Source organism: Lampetra fluviatilis, chromosome 11 (genome assembly GCF_964198595.1).
Source record: "Lampetra fluviatilis chromosome 11, kcLamFluv1.1, whole genome shotgun sequence".
Taxonomy (NCBI): Eukaryota; Metazoa; Chordata; class Hyperoartia; order Petromyzontiformes; family Petromyzontidae; genus Lampetra; species Lampetra fluviatilis.
Window position 1 is genome coordinate 14,754,708 of NC_136285.1, and position 15,881 is coordinate 14,770,588.

At 59.0% G+C, this 15,881-nt stretch overlaps 2 protein-coding genes across 7 annotated transcripts in view; both read right to left on the minus strand.

The window, feature by feature from the left end:
- Positions 1 to 1,059: 1,059 nt before the first annotated feature.
- LOC144934874 (protein Wnt-5b-like) lies at positions 1,060 to 8,833 on the minus strand. Of its 4 annotated transcripts, none has more exons than XR_013637214.1 (6): positions 7,810 to 8,833; positions 4,780 to 4,859; positions 4,063 to 4,313; positions 2,772 to 3,064; positions 1,273 to 2,068; positions 1,060 to 1,200 (listed from the first exon to the last, which is right to left on the minus strand). XR_013637214.1 is itself a non-coding variant. In XM_078861123.1 (5 exons), exons 1-5 carry the CDS (start codon positions 7,819 to 7,821, stop codon positions 1,610 to 1,612), a joined length of 1,095 nt encoding a protein of 364 aa, XP_078717249.1. In that variant the 5' UTR covers positions 7,822 to 8,833; the 3' UTR covers positions 1,060 to 1,609. The 4 variants fall into 4 exon arrangements, 2 of the variants coding, with proteins under 2 accessions (XP_078717249.1, XP_078717250.1); XR_013637215.1 differs by having other exon boundaries at positions 1,237 to 2,068; XM_078861123.1 differs by having other exon boundaries at positions 1,060 to 2,068.
- Positions 8,834 to 9,287: 454 nt separating this feature from the next.
- LOC144934873 (ELKS/Rab6-interacting/CAST family member 1-like) overlaps positions 9,288 to 15,881 on the minus strand; it is a 78,137-nt gene continuing 71,543 nt past the window's right edge. For 2 of the 3 annotated variants that reach the window (XR_013637212.1, XM_078861121.1), the window contains one exon: positions 9,289 to 13,078. The gene's annotated coding sequence lies outside the window, so the exon portion shown is untranslated. Of the gene's footprint in view, positions 13,079 to 15,881 lie in introns of all 3 variants that reach the window. The other variant, XR_013637213.1, reaches the window with a different exon arrangement.

Sequence of the window (15,881 nt, forward strand, 5' to 3'; positions counted from 1 at the left end):
ATCTCGGCATCCGGCGGCACTTCGATTCTTTGGGGGGGGGGCTAGGGGGCCTCGCCCGACACCCCCCCCCCCCCCCCCCCGTTCAGAGGCAGCTCCTGGTGGTCGCTGGCGCGCCACTCAAGTTCAAGGTCAGAAGGTCACGACGACGAGCAATGCCGCTGACACCGCCACTGCCACCTCGCCATCGCTGCCTCCCCGCTGTCAGATTACACGAGAAGCTGCACAGGCGACACCCGTCCACCAACGTTCTCCCCTTGTAGTCAGTCCACTCGCAGAGTTTTACAACCACCCGGAACGAGCCTCCCCACCATATCTGACCACACAAGCCAAGCAGGCTTTGAGCCTGGTAGGTGAACGGCACTTGGATGGTTGACCGACCACGCATGGGCTTGCCAGGTGTCGTAGGCGCGTGGCCAGGCGGAGTCGGTGCCGAGTGTCTACCCTCCCCCCCCTCTCGTCTAGTCGCGGCCAAGCTGTCCGAGTGGAGCTTGGCCAGTGGCTCCCGAAAGCGAACACCGAGACTCCCCGAGGCTTTCCAGGCTCGTCAATAATTGGCAGCGTCGTCACGACTGCTGCGATGGTTCGACGCAGGGACGCTGCCGCTGGACTTGCAGTCGGAGGTCACCGGCTCGATCTCTCGGCGCGACAGTTAATAGAATGGAGCAAGTTGTTTTTTGTATCCGCCTCCCACCCTCCCCATCTCCCCAGCGGTATAGATTGGCACTGCAGAGTTAATCAGTCGGCAGGTCGCGAGTGGTGGGGTAGAGTGCGGGTACCACCACCTCGTCCAAGACGTCTGGCTCGCGTGGAAGGAGCTCCGCGGACCCTCCCTGAAGCGCAGGCTCTTCTGGCGGCAGGGGCGTGAGGGGGCACTTGCTGGGCTGCGCCGCCGCCTTCGCTGTGGGGTGACGCTCAACTCGGCACCTCCGTGTGTACTGCACGGGAGAGGCGCGGTGTAAATCATTAATGATTACGACTCTAATGACTTGACGCCACCCCCCACCCACCCCCAATGTATTCTAATTTCGTACGTGGCCGGCAACCCCACCCACCCACCCCTCCTGGGCCGGTGGATGCTGACGGCAAATTCGCGGCGTGTTCCGTGGCGGCCGCCGCCGGACACGCGGCGCTTGTCGGAGAGCGCGAGGCGGCGGCTGGCGTCACGCGACGAGGGAGGGCGGCCTTGGTGGACGTCTCGGCCTCGGTGGACGTCTCGGCCTCGGTGGACGTCTCGGCCTCGGTGGACGTCTCGGCCTCGGTGGACGTCTCGGCCTCGGTGGACGTCTCGGCCTTGGTGGACGCTGCTGCTGCTCTCTTCTGCCCGGGAGGGAGGTGCTCTCCCCTCTCTCCCGGGGTTGCCGTCGTCCCTGTGGCGTGTGGCCACGCCGCGTGTGAGAAGCTGGGCTCGAGGCGCCGTGACTCGGTCGGGTGTGGGGGGGGGGGGGTTTCGTTGGTTGACGCTGCACGCGAAGTTTCCTGCCAAGCGTCGCTTCGTGTGACAGTCGACGACGACCTCCACTGTTTGCTCACCGCCCCCGCGGTCACCTCGCGTGGGCACGGCGGCGCCCACGCGCTCGCGAGGTAAAGAACGGCAGGCGCAGGCGCGCGGCTACTTGCAGATGAACTGGTCCACCATGTGCGTGCACCGCTTGCACTTGACGTAGCAGCACCAGTGGAACTTGCAGTGGCAGCGCTCCACGAGCGCGCTCTTGAACTGGTCGTAGCCCCTGCCGCAGCACATGAGCTCGCAGCCGTCCATGCCCGCCGAGGTCTTGTTGCACGCCCGCCCCACCGTGCCCAGCGACCCCGTCGTCTCGTTGCGCGTGCAGAAGTCGGGGCTCGCGTCCAGGTGCACGAGGTCGTCGGCCGTGGGCGGGTTGAGGCGCCCGTTGAGGAGCTCGAGCCTGGCGCGCCGGCCCAGCCGCATGGCCGTGGCGCCGTCGTAGCGGTCCTTGAGCCGCTCGCCGACCGCCCGGAAGTCGGCGAGCTGCAGCCAGCACGTGCGGAGCGAGCACGACCCGGACACGCCGTGACACTTGCACGCCACCTCGGCTTGGTTGTACACCCACTGCGGGGCGTGGGTGGGGGGCAGGGGAGGGGAGGGGATGGGGGAGAGATGTCGTAATGTGACGGCGTACTAAGTGAAAAACAGCGTGCAATTACTGCACAATGTGTCACTCTAGTTCATTAACGTGGGCGTGCCGATCCACTGCTGGATGGAGGCCTCCACACCCCCCCCATCCCGCTACTCTCGACTCCCGCGGCCCCTATCCCCATGGGTACCCCCACTTCCCTAGGCTCTCGGCTTGCACTGGGCGAGTGAACAATTTTGACTTACCGCGAAGCTCGTAGTCACGCGTGCCGCGATGCTACTGATGACAGCGACCAATATGATGATGATCGTGATAGTATCGATGACCGTGACGATGGATTATAATGACGGTGACCATGGCGACAACAAGGATCATTGATGATGGTGGTGATGGTGGTGATGGCGACGAATGCGTTGGTCATAATGTGCATCCCCCATTCGCCCCCTCCCCTACCTACCCTTCCGACATTTCCTTCCTTCCGATATGAGGAGGCCACTGGAGCTATGCAATTTTAAATCGTCTCGAATGAAAACTATTTTCTTTTTTCGTGTTTCAGTGTGTTGTCCTTTCCCCGCACCCCCGATTATCACGGTCGGCTCCGTAGGACGGGAATACAGTTCAACATCCCCCCCCCCCCCTTATCCCATGTCCTCCCGCCCCCTTCCAAGCATATCTCACCCTGCGCCCGGCCTCGTTGTTGTGCATGTTCATGAGCGCGCGCGCGTGGCCCGCGGAGCCCCTGGGGTGCGACTGCTCGCGCTCCCTGGCGTCCACGAACTCCTTGGCGAAGCGGTAGCCGTACTCGGTGTTGTCGCCGCAGCCGCCCCACAGCCAGTCGCGCTGCAGCGCGCGCGGCCGCGCGGCGCGGCTGCAGCCGCACGTGGCCAGGTCGCCCTCGCGGCACGCGCGCGACACCGCGTGCACCACGCCCGCGGCCGACACGGCGTACATGAAGGCGGTCTCACGCGAGCCTTGGGGGCGGGGGGAGGAGAGACACGGGGAGATGTGGAGATGGTGTCAGGAGACACGTGGACTTAATCTGGGAGGTGGATAAACGTGGGGAGATTATGTTGGGAGGAACGGGGAGGTGTGGATTGATGGGGTCGGACACTGAAAAATGTTGGGAAATGCAGAGATCGTTGAAGACACGGGGAGACGTGAACTCCTCTGCACTCTTCATTTACCAAACACAGAGACAAAGATCCCCCGTCTAGCCTGACCAGAGTGTAGGGGCAAGTACTGCTAGCGAGTCGCACCTAACGTTTAAACTCCCTGCTCCCTTCTCTGCCTTTTTTAATTTATTCCGTGATGTAAGATCTCCCGTATACCGTCAGCGACGTCGCACCGCGCTCGGGGCCTCTGTGCGTGTGGGCGCTCCGCTGTCGACGTCGCCCGCTCGCTGCCTGCCGAGGGTGTTGGCCGAGTGGTGCGTGGCCCGAGTTCGCGACTCGTTGCCTGCGATATCGTGATTTAGTCTCTGCTGTCACCTCCTCCGTACTCTCACCAATCTTCTCCGCGGGTGATTTTTGTAAATCGGCTGCCGGCTGTATATTCCTTACCCACGCGAATCAAATACAATCGGTCAAATCAGAGAAATGATTATCCGTATGTATGTTACTCTATGTTGAACTTCCTTCGCACCGTACGTAGCCAACTGTGCTGATCACGGTTGGGGTCGGTGGTTGTCATTGTCGTTGGTAACAAGACGTGTCAACTAAACTCAACTAGTTAAACTATTAAACTATTACCTAGTAAAAATTAAAACTTTTTATTTCACCAGGTAAGGCCCGGAGAAAAATCCACGCGACCACGGGGAGAGAGACACGCAAACCCCAAATACACAGCAGCAGGCGTCAGGGTTGGGATTGAACCCACGCCCTTCTGTATACCAGGCGAGGTAGTTAACATCTCCTAGCCACCGTGGCGCCCCTAACTCGCTTGCCTCGTTGTAGCAACTCTGTGGACTCACCGATGTGCATGAGGCGGCCAAAGACGCCGCTGGAGCCGTCCACCGCCGAGCAGTTCCACCTGCGCGTTCGGAACTGGTGCTGGCACTCGCGCAGCGCGGCGCGGGCCCCCTCGGCGATGTGCACCATGTGGTCCTGGTACAGCTGGCACAGCTTGCGCTGGCCCGGGGACAGCCCCGACAGCTGCGCGCACAGCGGCCGCGCGCCCAGGATGTACACTTCGGGCCTCTGCACGGGGCTCAGCGCCAGCGACCTGCGCTCGTTCCACCATCCACGAGGTGGGGTGGGGGCCGTGAGCGAGCGAGACTTGAGAGTGCGTTCAGAGGATGGGGTGATCGTAGACATCCACAGAGAGGACCCGTGGAGAGGAGCCATAGACTCAGAGACACACAGACTCCGTGATTGTACACTCCGGTAGGCCATTGTATGAGTTTGTGTGTAACCAGTGACGATTATCGGAACCGGTCCGGAGCCTCCCCTAGGTCGACTCAGACTCAAATGTTTACGTGGCGCGGTGTGTAAAAAAAAAACTTTGCTACTCGGGAATCAAAGGCGGCCGGGCGTGGTGCTAGCCACCCACCCCTCGTGTGCCGTTCCGGCCTTCATAGATGCTTGCTGACAGCACTTTCTCCAACAGTCTGTGTATGTATGAGTGTCTATGAGTGTAATAGTGTGTGTGAGTTTGTGCGATTGCGAGTATGGGTGTGTGTGCCCCTTACCACCACGTGCTCGCCCCCGCGAGACTGCGCGTGCACGCGAGGATGGCGAACGCGCGCACCCACATCGACGCGACAGCGCCCTGCGCTCGCACACACAAAGACAAAGAGCCCCCGTATAGCCTTGACGGACCGTTTGAGGCAAGTGTTTGTTAGAGAGCACCTATGAAAGCCGGCACGGCACACAAGATGGGAGGCCAACACCACGCCTGGTCGCCTTTGTCTCCCTAGTGGGGAGGTTTACATATCACAGAAGATACTCATTTGAGGCTGAGTCGACCTAGTTGAGGCTCAGGACCGGTTCAAATATTCACCACTAGTTATTGGTCGTGAGCGGGATTTGAACTCGGCTTTCGGGTTTCGTAGCGCGGTGCGCTAACCATTGCGCCACCGCTCCGCATTGCGCACTCACACCAGCCATGATCTCCCTACTGCTGGCTGAAGGTCTCTGCGCTCCTCCCAAGCCGCCTCCGCCTCTCACGGACTCGCGACGTTAACGATCCGTCTCGCTCCCGCACGCGAGCTCATTCCATGGCTCCATCTCTGCCGAGTGACGCGCTTTCGGGGGGGGGGGGGGGGTGGGTGCGAGAGCGCTTCGGCGTTACGGTGTCCGATGTAACCCTTCAGGTTTAGTTTGAAGATGTCGGGGGGGGGGGGGTGCATCCCCCCCCACCCCCACCTATGGACGGCTCTGCGTGCTCGGCCCAAACCTTGACCGGACACTCTGCCGCGCTCGCCTCTCGCGCTCGCCTCTAGAATCATCAACTTGCACCGCGCAGCCCCCGCCACTCCCCGCGACTCGCCGCGACTCGCCGATGGACGCTGCGTCCCGTGCTCCTCCCCCTCCACTCCGCGCGCTGCTAGGCCGCTGTTCCCTTCTAAGTCGCTCTGCCTCTGACCCACAACTCCATAGCAGGGCCACAGTTACGGAATCTGAATATTTATTGACACTTGGAGGAATCCGATGAGCTATTACACCGGCACGTTTTGGATATATTGAACTCGATTATGAATACATTGATCTACACAGACAAAGAGCCCCCGTGTAGCCCACACAGTTGGGGCAAGTGCTATTAGCGAGCGCCTATGAAGGCCGGCACGGCGCACGAGGGTGTTGGTTGAACAACACCGCTCCCGGCCGCCTTTGTCTCCCCAGTGTTGATGTTTACACACCGAACCAACTGCTACTAATTTCAAGGCTGAGTCTGAAATCGAACTCGTGTCACTGTGATCGTATCGCGGCGCGCTCACCACTGCGCCACCGCTCGCCACCGCAGACACACAGACACACACACAGAGACACACAGACAGACACACACACAGAGACACACAGACACACAGACACACACAGACACACACAGACACACACACAGACACGCATGCACAGTGTGATATATCGGTCTATTTAACCCATTGTATTGCAAACTGGAATGCGCTTCGGCAATCACATTTGTACTCGATGCGGTAATGCACGCGTTATTATGCATGCATGAGTGTGTGTGTGTACGTGTGTGTGTACGTGTGTGTGTGTACGTGTGTGTGTGTGTGTGTACGTGTGTGTGTGTGTACGTGCGGAGCGGTAGTGCAGTGGTTACGTCGTTGCGCTACGAACCCGGCCACCCGAGTTCGATTCCCGCTCACGACCAGTAACAAGATGCCGGATATTTGAATCGCTCCTGGTGGCCTCCCCCTTGGTCGACTGTGTGTCAACATCAACATCATCAGCACTCAGCCAGGCGTGGTGTAGCCACCCCCTCGAGTGCAGTGAAAACCTTAATAGGTGCTCGCGCACAAGGTCATCATGACTTATTAGTATTAACATCATTGTCCAAAGTGGAGCAGTGGGAGGGAAGACGCAGTGAGATAAGTGAGGAGACCTGCAGTGTGGTGGGTGACTGACTGGGTGACTGACTGACTGACTGGGTGACTAACTGGGTGGGTGACTGACTGGGTGGCTGACTGACTGACTGGGTGACTGACTGACTGACTGGGTGACTGACTGACTGGGTGACTGACTAACTGGGTGGGTGACTGACTGGGTGACTGACTGGGTGACTGACTGACTGACTGACTGGGTGACTGACTGGGTGGGTGACTGACTGACTGACTGGGTGGGTGACTGACTGGGTGACTGACTGACTGACTGGGTGACGGTTATTGTAACCTGCAGTATCGTGGTTGAACACAGTGTTGATGGTGGTTGTGGTGGTTGTGGTGGTTGAACAGTGTGGTCGTGGTGGTAGTTGAACACAGTGTGGTGGTGTGGGGTGCGGTAGTGTAGAAGTTAGCGCGCTACTCACACCAATACGTGAGTGACGATTATCTGAACCGGTCCTGGGCCTCCCCGAGGTCGACTCGGTCTCAAATGCGGCTGGGCGTGGTGTTGTCTACCCTCGTGTGTGAGTGAGCTGGTGAGTGAGCTGGTGAGTGAGCTGGTGAGTGAGCTGGTGAGTGAGCTGGTGAGTGAGCTGGTGAGTGAGCTGGTGAGTGAGCGGGTGAGTGAGCGGGTGAGTGAGTGGGCTTTGCCTCTCGCCCCCCTTAGCAGTGTCACATCACGGTGTCACACCACTCCTCAGGTCACCACACCGATGGGTTGTCACATTCCAGGAACGAGTGTCACCACATTCCCCAGGGTGTCACAACACTCCCCCCTTGTGACACCCCCCTGGTGGGTGTCACAACACACCCCCAGTGTCACACCCGGCCTTAAGAGCGTCACAACAAGACGAGTGTCACAGCATTGGCAACACCATCACAAATCACAGACACGGCGAGTGTCACATCCCGCCGACTTGTGCCACGCCGCCGTGTCGGGTGTCACGTCCATTCCTCAGGATGTCACAACACTGCACAAACATTTGTCACTGCAACTGATGGGTGTCATGTCCCGACCAAAGGTGTCACACCCAGCCCAAGTGTGTCACGACACACCCAGCCCATATCAGAGACAACGGAGAAGTGTCACATCACTCTGACGTGCGTCTGTGTGTGTCACATCCCGCCCGAGGGTGCCACTCACGGTGTGACACTCACCTGGGTGCCCATGTCCGCTGCGGCTCCGGGGTAGGCGGGCTCTGTGGTGGTTTCTGGGTCCTGTTGGGTCCCTAGCGGTGCCGGGGTGCCGCGAGGTTCAGGGGACCCGGGGTTTGGGGACCCCCGTCTGGAGGGGACAACTCCCACGCTCCGAGCCGTCGCCCAGAGGAGCGTCGCCTTCAACCTGGGGTCGCTCGCAGTGTGAGTGGGTGGGTGAGCTGGTGAGTGAGTTGGTTGGTGAGTGGGTGAGCTGGTGGGTGAGCTGGTGAGTGAGTGGGTGAGTGGGTGAGCTGGTGAGTGAGCTGGTGAGTTGGTGAATGCGTGTGTGAGCTGGTGAGTGAGCTGGTGAGTGGGTGAGCTGGTGGGTGAGTTGGTGAGTGGGTGAGTTGGTGAATGCGTGTGTGAGTTGGTGAGTGTGAGTTGGTGAGTGAGCGTTTGTGAGTGTGTGTAAGGTAGCGAGTGTTTGTGTGTATATGTTTTTATATCTCTGTTTGTATGTCTTTGTCTATATGTAAGCGTCTGGGCACTTTCCCCCAAAAGTCTGTTAAGGCTATACGGGGGACCTTTGTCTTTGTAAGTCTCGCGCACGCTGCGTGCCCCGCCCCGATCTCTTTTCGCTTCCCTCCGTGGAGATCGCGGAGGGAACCGCGAGAGAACCGCGCTCCCGCCGGGAGAGGAGCGGCGTGGAGAAGACCCTGGCGGGGAGACTCGGGAAGACTTGGAGACTCGTGGAGACTGTTGGAGACTTTTGGAGGGCACGGGCAGACGCGGGGAGACACGTGGAGACGCGGGGAGACTTGTGGAGACTCGTGGGGACTCGTGGAGACGCGGGGAGACACGTGGAGACACGTGGAGACTCGTGGGGAGACACGTGGAGACGTAGAGAGACACGGGGACCCCCGCCACCCTCTCCCTCCCCCTCTGGCCGAGGCGGCACCGTCGCCCGCGCTCCTCTCGGGGGGACGCGTCTGGTCGCGGCCACGGGGCGCGCGGAGTGGCGACGCGGCCCCGAGCGGAGCTCCGTGCGGGCGAGCGGGGAGGTGAGGGGGGAGGGGGGAGGGGGGCGGGGGGCACATCAAGCGGGGAGGGAGGTAGCGATGGGGAGAGCGATTGATGGAGAGAGGGAGGGAGGGGGAGAGGGAGGGGGTGATGTAGGGAGAGAGAGAGAAAGCGAGTGATCGGGGGGGGGAGAGTGATAGAGGGATGATATTCGGAGCGAGGGAGCGAGCGAGTGTTGGAGGCAACTGCAGGAGGGAGAGAGGGAGGGAGGGAGTGTGGGAATGAGTGATGGAGGAAGGGAGACAGCGGCATCAGCTTGGGGCGAGGCTACGCGACAGCGAACGCAATGGGTGCCGCGGGTAACAGAAGCCGGTCGCTCCCTCCACATCCCCTCTCACGCCTCATCATCCCTCCACATTCCGCCACATCCCTCATCTCTGCTCATCTCTGCACATCCATCCTCATCCCCCCTCCACTCCGCTGGGCCCCGCGGGTTCGCGTGAGACGCGCGTCCAGGAAACACGCGGGGGGGGCGAGACGCGGTCGCTTGAGGCAAAACTTTAATGGTGGAACCTGGGAGAGGATCCCACGGTGTGGCGCGGCCCCACGTGACCCGACCCGACCCCCAGGCCGTGTCGACCCGGGTGACATTGACGACCCAACGACGTCACCGCCACTGAACTCCACCCCGAGCCGTGACCACCCGGCCCGAGTCGTGACCGCGAGGTTACCCAACGTGCCGCTTCATCTCCGTCCGATGCGTTTGCGGGGGGGGGGGGGGGTGTGCCGCGGGATTGTTTGGCTGGAGAGGCTCCCAGCGCGGGCAGCGGAACGTCGGAAATCGTGACGAAGAACTGGAGAGAACGCACCGCAAGGCTACACGGCACAACCGCGAACACCCATGCAGTCGTTTCAGTCACGTGACCGCAAAGTCGGTCACGTGACCACTAAGGCAGTCACGTAACCACCAAGTCAGTCACGTGACCGTCAAGTCAGTTACGCGACCGCCAAGTCAGTCACGTGATCGCCAAGTCAGTCACGTGACCGCCAAGTCAGTCACGTGACCGCTAAGTCAGTCACGTGACCCCTACAAGCCCGAGGTTATGAGCGTCAGTGGCAAAGGGACCCACGTGTGGAGTTGGTCATCATCACCATCATCATAAGCAGCATCACCACCACCACCTTCATCACGAACATCATGGCCACGAATTAAAACCCCGATGATAACGATTATGACGACGAGGATGATGATGACGACGATGATGATGATGACGAGGGTGATGATGATGACGATGATGATCAATTCGACATCACCACTGGAAGACTGGCGCCCTGTGAGTTTGGGGCGGTGGTGGCCGTGGTGGTGGCGGTGGTGGCGGAGGGCGCGGTGGCTGAGAGCGCGGGGACTCGAATCCGCGCCCCTCTGCCCTCTCCTGCTGCCCGATCCTCGCGGGCTGCCGCGACTGTTGCTGGCGACTGTTGTTGGCGACTTTCATCCGGATTTATTTTGTGGCGAAAACGCATTTTGCTATCTCCACCACGGCCACCACCGTCATCTCCAACGGCGAGGGGCGGGGTGCAGAAGGGTCGGGGGGTAGGGAGGGGTCGGGGAGGGGGGGCGAGCACCGTGGGCTGCGAGCAACGCACACGGACAGACAAAGATCCCCCGAAAAGCCTTAACAGGCTGTGCGGGGCAAGTGCTGTTAACGAGCACCTATGAATTCTGGCACAGCACACGAGGGGGTGGGTGGCCAACACCACGCCCGGCCGCCTTTGTCCCCCCAGTGCTGATGTTTACACACCGCACCGGGTACTCATTTAAGGCTGAGTCGACCTAAGAAAGGCCCTTGACCGGTTCAAATGTTCACCACTCTTGGTGGCCGTGAGCGGAAATCGAACTCGGGTCGCCGGGTTCGTAGCGCAGCGCGCTAACCACTGCACCACCGCTCTCGACAAGCACACGCACGTGTACACACACACACATAACGCACACACACACACGCCGCACGCGCACACACGGCGGTCCGGACGCGCACGGTGCCCCCGCGAGGTCGCGAGGTGAAGTTCTCACCCGGACCCCGTCGCCTCGGAGCTCCGCGCACTCCGTGCTGCCTGCCATGTGGCCCCTGCGGAGGGAGGGGCAACGAGGTTGTGTGTCGGGGAGGGGGGGGGGTACGAGGGTAGAGATTGGAGATTGAGGGTCGGGGGAACACGCGACCGACTTGGCACGAGTTTGTTTCAATCCGACTCCGCTCCAGACAAAATGATGTCCGGTTCGAGTCCCGGGTGACCACCCGGAGCGGGCGGTGTGCATAGCGAGAAGGAGGCAGCCGCCAGCAGTCGCTCGTGTCGACTCTTCCCATTCGAGGGGGGCGGCGGCGTGGAGGGGGGGGGGGGGGCGGCGTTGTGGCCGCGGGCAGGGCGGGCGGGGTGGAGGCGAGGGGGGCGCGGGACGAGCTTGTGCGGCCACTGCCGGGATCGGCGATCCGCCTGGACCGCGGACCTCGCCACCAGAGCCCCCCCCCCCCCCCGGTGGCCCCTTCGGCGCCGCGGCGCTAGAACCGGGCTCGTAGTCCACCCGCCCGCCAGGCCCCCCCCCCCCCGCTCAGCGCCGCCTCGGAAGCAGCGACGGCGCCGACCGCGTTGCACTAAAGACAACGTCAAAGTGGCATCGCCTCTGAGTTGCCCCCACCCCCTCCCCACCTTAACCACCCACACCACGCATCTCCATCCCTATCTTACCATGCGCTTACAAAACGCAGTGTTAAAGGGACACCTGATACAAACGGGGGTTTGTAGGACGTGGGGGCGGGAGGAGGAGGGGGTCACATCCGTGGGGAGGGCGTGGGAGTCGGGGTTGCTTGCATCGTCGATACACAACGTACGGCTACTGACCATGCAAATCGCGCGGCGCGCACACTCGGCCGCTCCCTCACTCGCGCGACGCGAGACGCACCCGCGCCCAGAGTCCAACCGGGTGCATCTCAGTCTCTTCGTTCTCTCTGCTCGGTTGAGCAGCTGTTTCTGTTCACAAGGGAAGCTCCGTTCGGCATCGATGAGAATCGTCGCCCCTCTCCCCACCCCGCTCTGTATGTGTGCGTGCGCGTGTTTGATGTTGTTGTTGTATGTTGCTGAGTTACATCTTATAAAACACAAACACATATCGACATTGACACCAGGCGCAGGGAAGAGCCCGGCCCGGGAACAGCTTCGCCTCCTCTGGAATTCACCACCATCATCATCAGCAGCATGGCCACGCGTCGGCAGAATCGTCAATTTTCCGTCCGATTTTTGATTTTTTCTGTAGGTGCAAAAAACTCGCACGTGTCCGGTTCCTCCTCGTGACCAGCGATGGGACGAATCAACGAGACGATGAGATGTCCACCTGGCCAACCGTCGTGGTTCGTTCGTGAGGTTTGTGCTCTGGTTTTTTTTTGGTCCGTGATCTGTGATCTGGTTGCGTGAGTTCTGTCGTGGGTGATGATTTGGTGTCGTAGGTGATAATATGGTTTCGTGGGTGACGATCTGGTTTCATGGGCGATCTTCTGGTTTCATGGGCAATCATCTGGTTTCGTGGGAGATCATCTGGTTTCATGGGTGATCATCTGGTTTCATGGTCAATCATCTGGTTTCATGGGTGATCATCTGGTGTCGTGGGTGATGATCTTGTTTTCGTGGGTTATCTGGTTTCGTGGATTATGATCTGTATACGTGTATACCTGTATGTACGTGTATGCATCTGTATTTGCAATGTGGTTGAGTTGGTGGAGCCGTGAAGGGCTCAGGCTCCACCGGTTCACAGTGACTGGGCCTCTGTGGTTTAGCACCCGGTGTGTGTGTGGTGAATCCCGTGGAGATCCAGGTGGATCTGGTAGAGCTCCATGTGGATCCCGTGGTGATCCAGGTGGATCTGGTAGAGCTCCACATGGATCTGGTGGAGTTCCACGTGGATCTGGTGGAGCTCCACGTGGATCTGGTGGAGCTCCACGTGGATCTGGTGGAGCAGTAGGGGTCTCGTTTCCCGTGGTCTGCTTTTGCATTCGACTGAGGAGCAACTCGCGGTGGGTAGGGGGAGAGGGGGCTGTGTCCCCCCTCAAGGCTTGCGGCCGCGGGTGGGTTGGTGGGGGGCCCCGTGAGAGCGGGGTCCAAGTGGGTATGATGGGGTCTGAGGGGGTTCGTGCGGGGTCGATCCGGAGGGAAGGCCGGGAGCGGGGCTTGAAGAGGTTCCCCTGGACGGGGTCCCGAGGGAGGGACTCCGTTCCTTGGAGAGCTGAGGGAGAGAGGGACGGGGGAAGAGGAGAAAGAGGCCCGCACAGATGGATTTACGATTCCAATTTCATTGCATTATTTTAAAACAATTTGTTTTAATTCTCATCAGACCCCGTGGTATAGAGTGTTCTCTCCAACTCGTGCCTGCTCTACCTCCCTGGTCTCTCGATGTGTTGTGGATATGGGTCATTGCCTGCAACGTAGCCTATTATATACGTTTACTTTTTAAGGCCAGAGTGTTGTTGACAAGGAACGTGTAGAGTTATTGTTGTTGACAAGTTGTTGTTGACAAGGAGAGTGCTGAGTGGTTGTTGTTTGTGTTGTTTGTGCACCATTGCCAAAGCAGCAGCATCATGGATGGATGCACACACACACACACGCGGCACGTGTGTGTGTGTGCATCCATCTCCTTGTTCAACTAGGGAAGCCTCTCTGAGTCTCGTGACTCTCTTTCAGGAGGATCCTGCCAGGTTTTCGCAGTAGTCGGGAAAATGATTGTGGCTGCTGCTGTGTGTGTCATCTCAGTCAGTCGACCCGTGGCACCTGCTGGGTCTACCACGTGACCACCTGCCAGCGGGCGTTCGACACTTCACGTGGCCTCAAGGTGCACATGGCCTGGCACAATTGCCGTGGTGACGTCACCGCCACTTAGTGGCGAATGGCGGTTGTTGTGTGTAATCCCAACCGGAGTAATTTTTGCGGTGTAATTTTTCTAATTTTCGTGAAACTTCCGGACTCTGACGCTGGCACACAATGTGCCTCACGGGATCACGAACGTCTACTGCACTGAGTGAAGCAGATGTGCGCGCAGTCGTAGTATTACCGTGGTTAACACCACGCAGCGCAGTGTTAACCAGGGCGGCCGCTGGATTCGAACCGCGAACCTCTGCAACGACCGCAGAGAACGCGCGGCCGCGAGGCCCCGTCACCGCCTCGAGCACGAACGCGGAGTGCACCTCGTGTTGCTCGCAGCAGACATCGCAGCTGTCGCGATTGGCACCTGAAGACGGGCGCTTGTGTTGCGTTCCACCCGTCGTGATTTATTTTATTTTATTTCTACCTACGTGACTTTACCGAAATAACCAAAGAGTATGGATTTGATTCCTCTTCTACCCATGATGTGTCCCGGTCCCCCCCCAACCAACCCTCCTATCTATCATCAGGCACGAGCAGTGTGTGTGAGCCGATCGGTTAAACACGTGGGAGGTTGGCGATGCCCCCCGAGTTTGTGAATCTCTGGCTCGATACAAAGAATACACTATTTTTTATTTTACCAGGCAAGGCCCGCTGAGCTATGTAGCTCTTCTTTTAAGAAGCGACCTGCCCACAAATGAAAGCTCAACGAAGCAGCTTGTCACGTGGAAATGTAGAGCAGACAAACACTCTATACGCGTGTTTCTAAATGTGGAGGGGAAACCCGGAGGACCCGGAGAAAAATCCACGCGACCACGGAGAGAGAGACACGCAAACTACAAATATAGATCCGGCGTCAGGGTCGGGATCGAACCCATGTCCTCCTGTATACCAGGCGAGGTCGTTAACATCTCCTAGCCACCGTGGCGCCCTGCGCGAGAGGACCGCGGATCATCCATTCTGAGCTATATAAATTATTTACATTATACCGCGGGGAGTCGCATTTTACATTTGTAATCGCCTCTTGTCTGTCTGTTTGTTTTATGCGCGGAGATATATTTGGCTTGCTGGTCGGAATAACTTGGGTTGCATCCCCGGGTCTCCTTAGCCTCAGAGATCGCCTAGGTTGACTCAACCTTAATCGAGTAGCTGGTGCGATGTGTAAATACACATTATCATTGGGGAGACAAAGGCGGCCGGCTGTGGTTGTTGGTCATCCACTCCCTCGTGTGCCTTACCGGCCTTCATAGTTGCTACTCGCTAGCATCACTTGCCCCAACAGTCTTTGAAGGCTATGCGGGGGGGGGGTCTTTTGTCTTTTGCAGTTCGCAATCTCACTATGCGTCGTTGTGTGGCATTGTCTGTTGAAGAAAATAGAATCGGAAATCTATTCTGTGTCCACGACAAAACTGTCCGCTTTAGTCCATCAGCCTGCTGCTATTGACTTTCCAGCTAACGAGGCCCCATATCTAACAGAGAGGGAGAGTGCTCGCCACGACACATCTGGGCAGTTCACCAACATTGCTTCAAGCAAACCCGGCTCTGCTGATGAGAAACTGAATGTCGAAACCGGTCACAGACGATAGCCCCTCGACTCCCGCCTCCCTCCACCCCACTGCCCGCCCCAGGTCGCCCCCCCGCACCCCCGCCCCCCCTTTTCTCCTCTCCCCGTAAAAGTGCTCAGGAAGTTTGGTGCAAAATTCCAGCTCCAATAAATCTCCCGTGGCAACAGCAGCGGCAACAAGAGCCATTAGACCGGCAACCGTGGCAGGAAGCTGTTAGCGAATGGGCGATGTGCGCGCGCGTGTGTGTGTGTGTGCACGTGTTTGTCGACGCGTGTGTTTTACGTGTGCGTGTGTGTGTTTGTCTATGTGTGGGTGTGTGTGTGTGTGCACATGTGCACGTGTGAGTGTCTGCCCGTGTTTGTCTATGTGTATTTGCACGTGTGTGTGTGCGTGTGCGCACGTGTTTGTTTATGTGTGTGTGCACGTGGGTGCGTGTGTGCACGTGTTTGTCTATACTGTAGTGTGTGTGTGTGCACGTGTGTGCGTGTGTGCACGTGTTTGTCTTTGTGTGTGCGCGCGTGTTGTCTATGGGTGTGTGTGCACGTGTTTGTCTTTGCGTGTGTTTGTCGGTGTGTGTTTCCGTGCGTGTGTGGGGGAGCAGTGGTG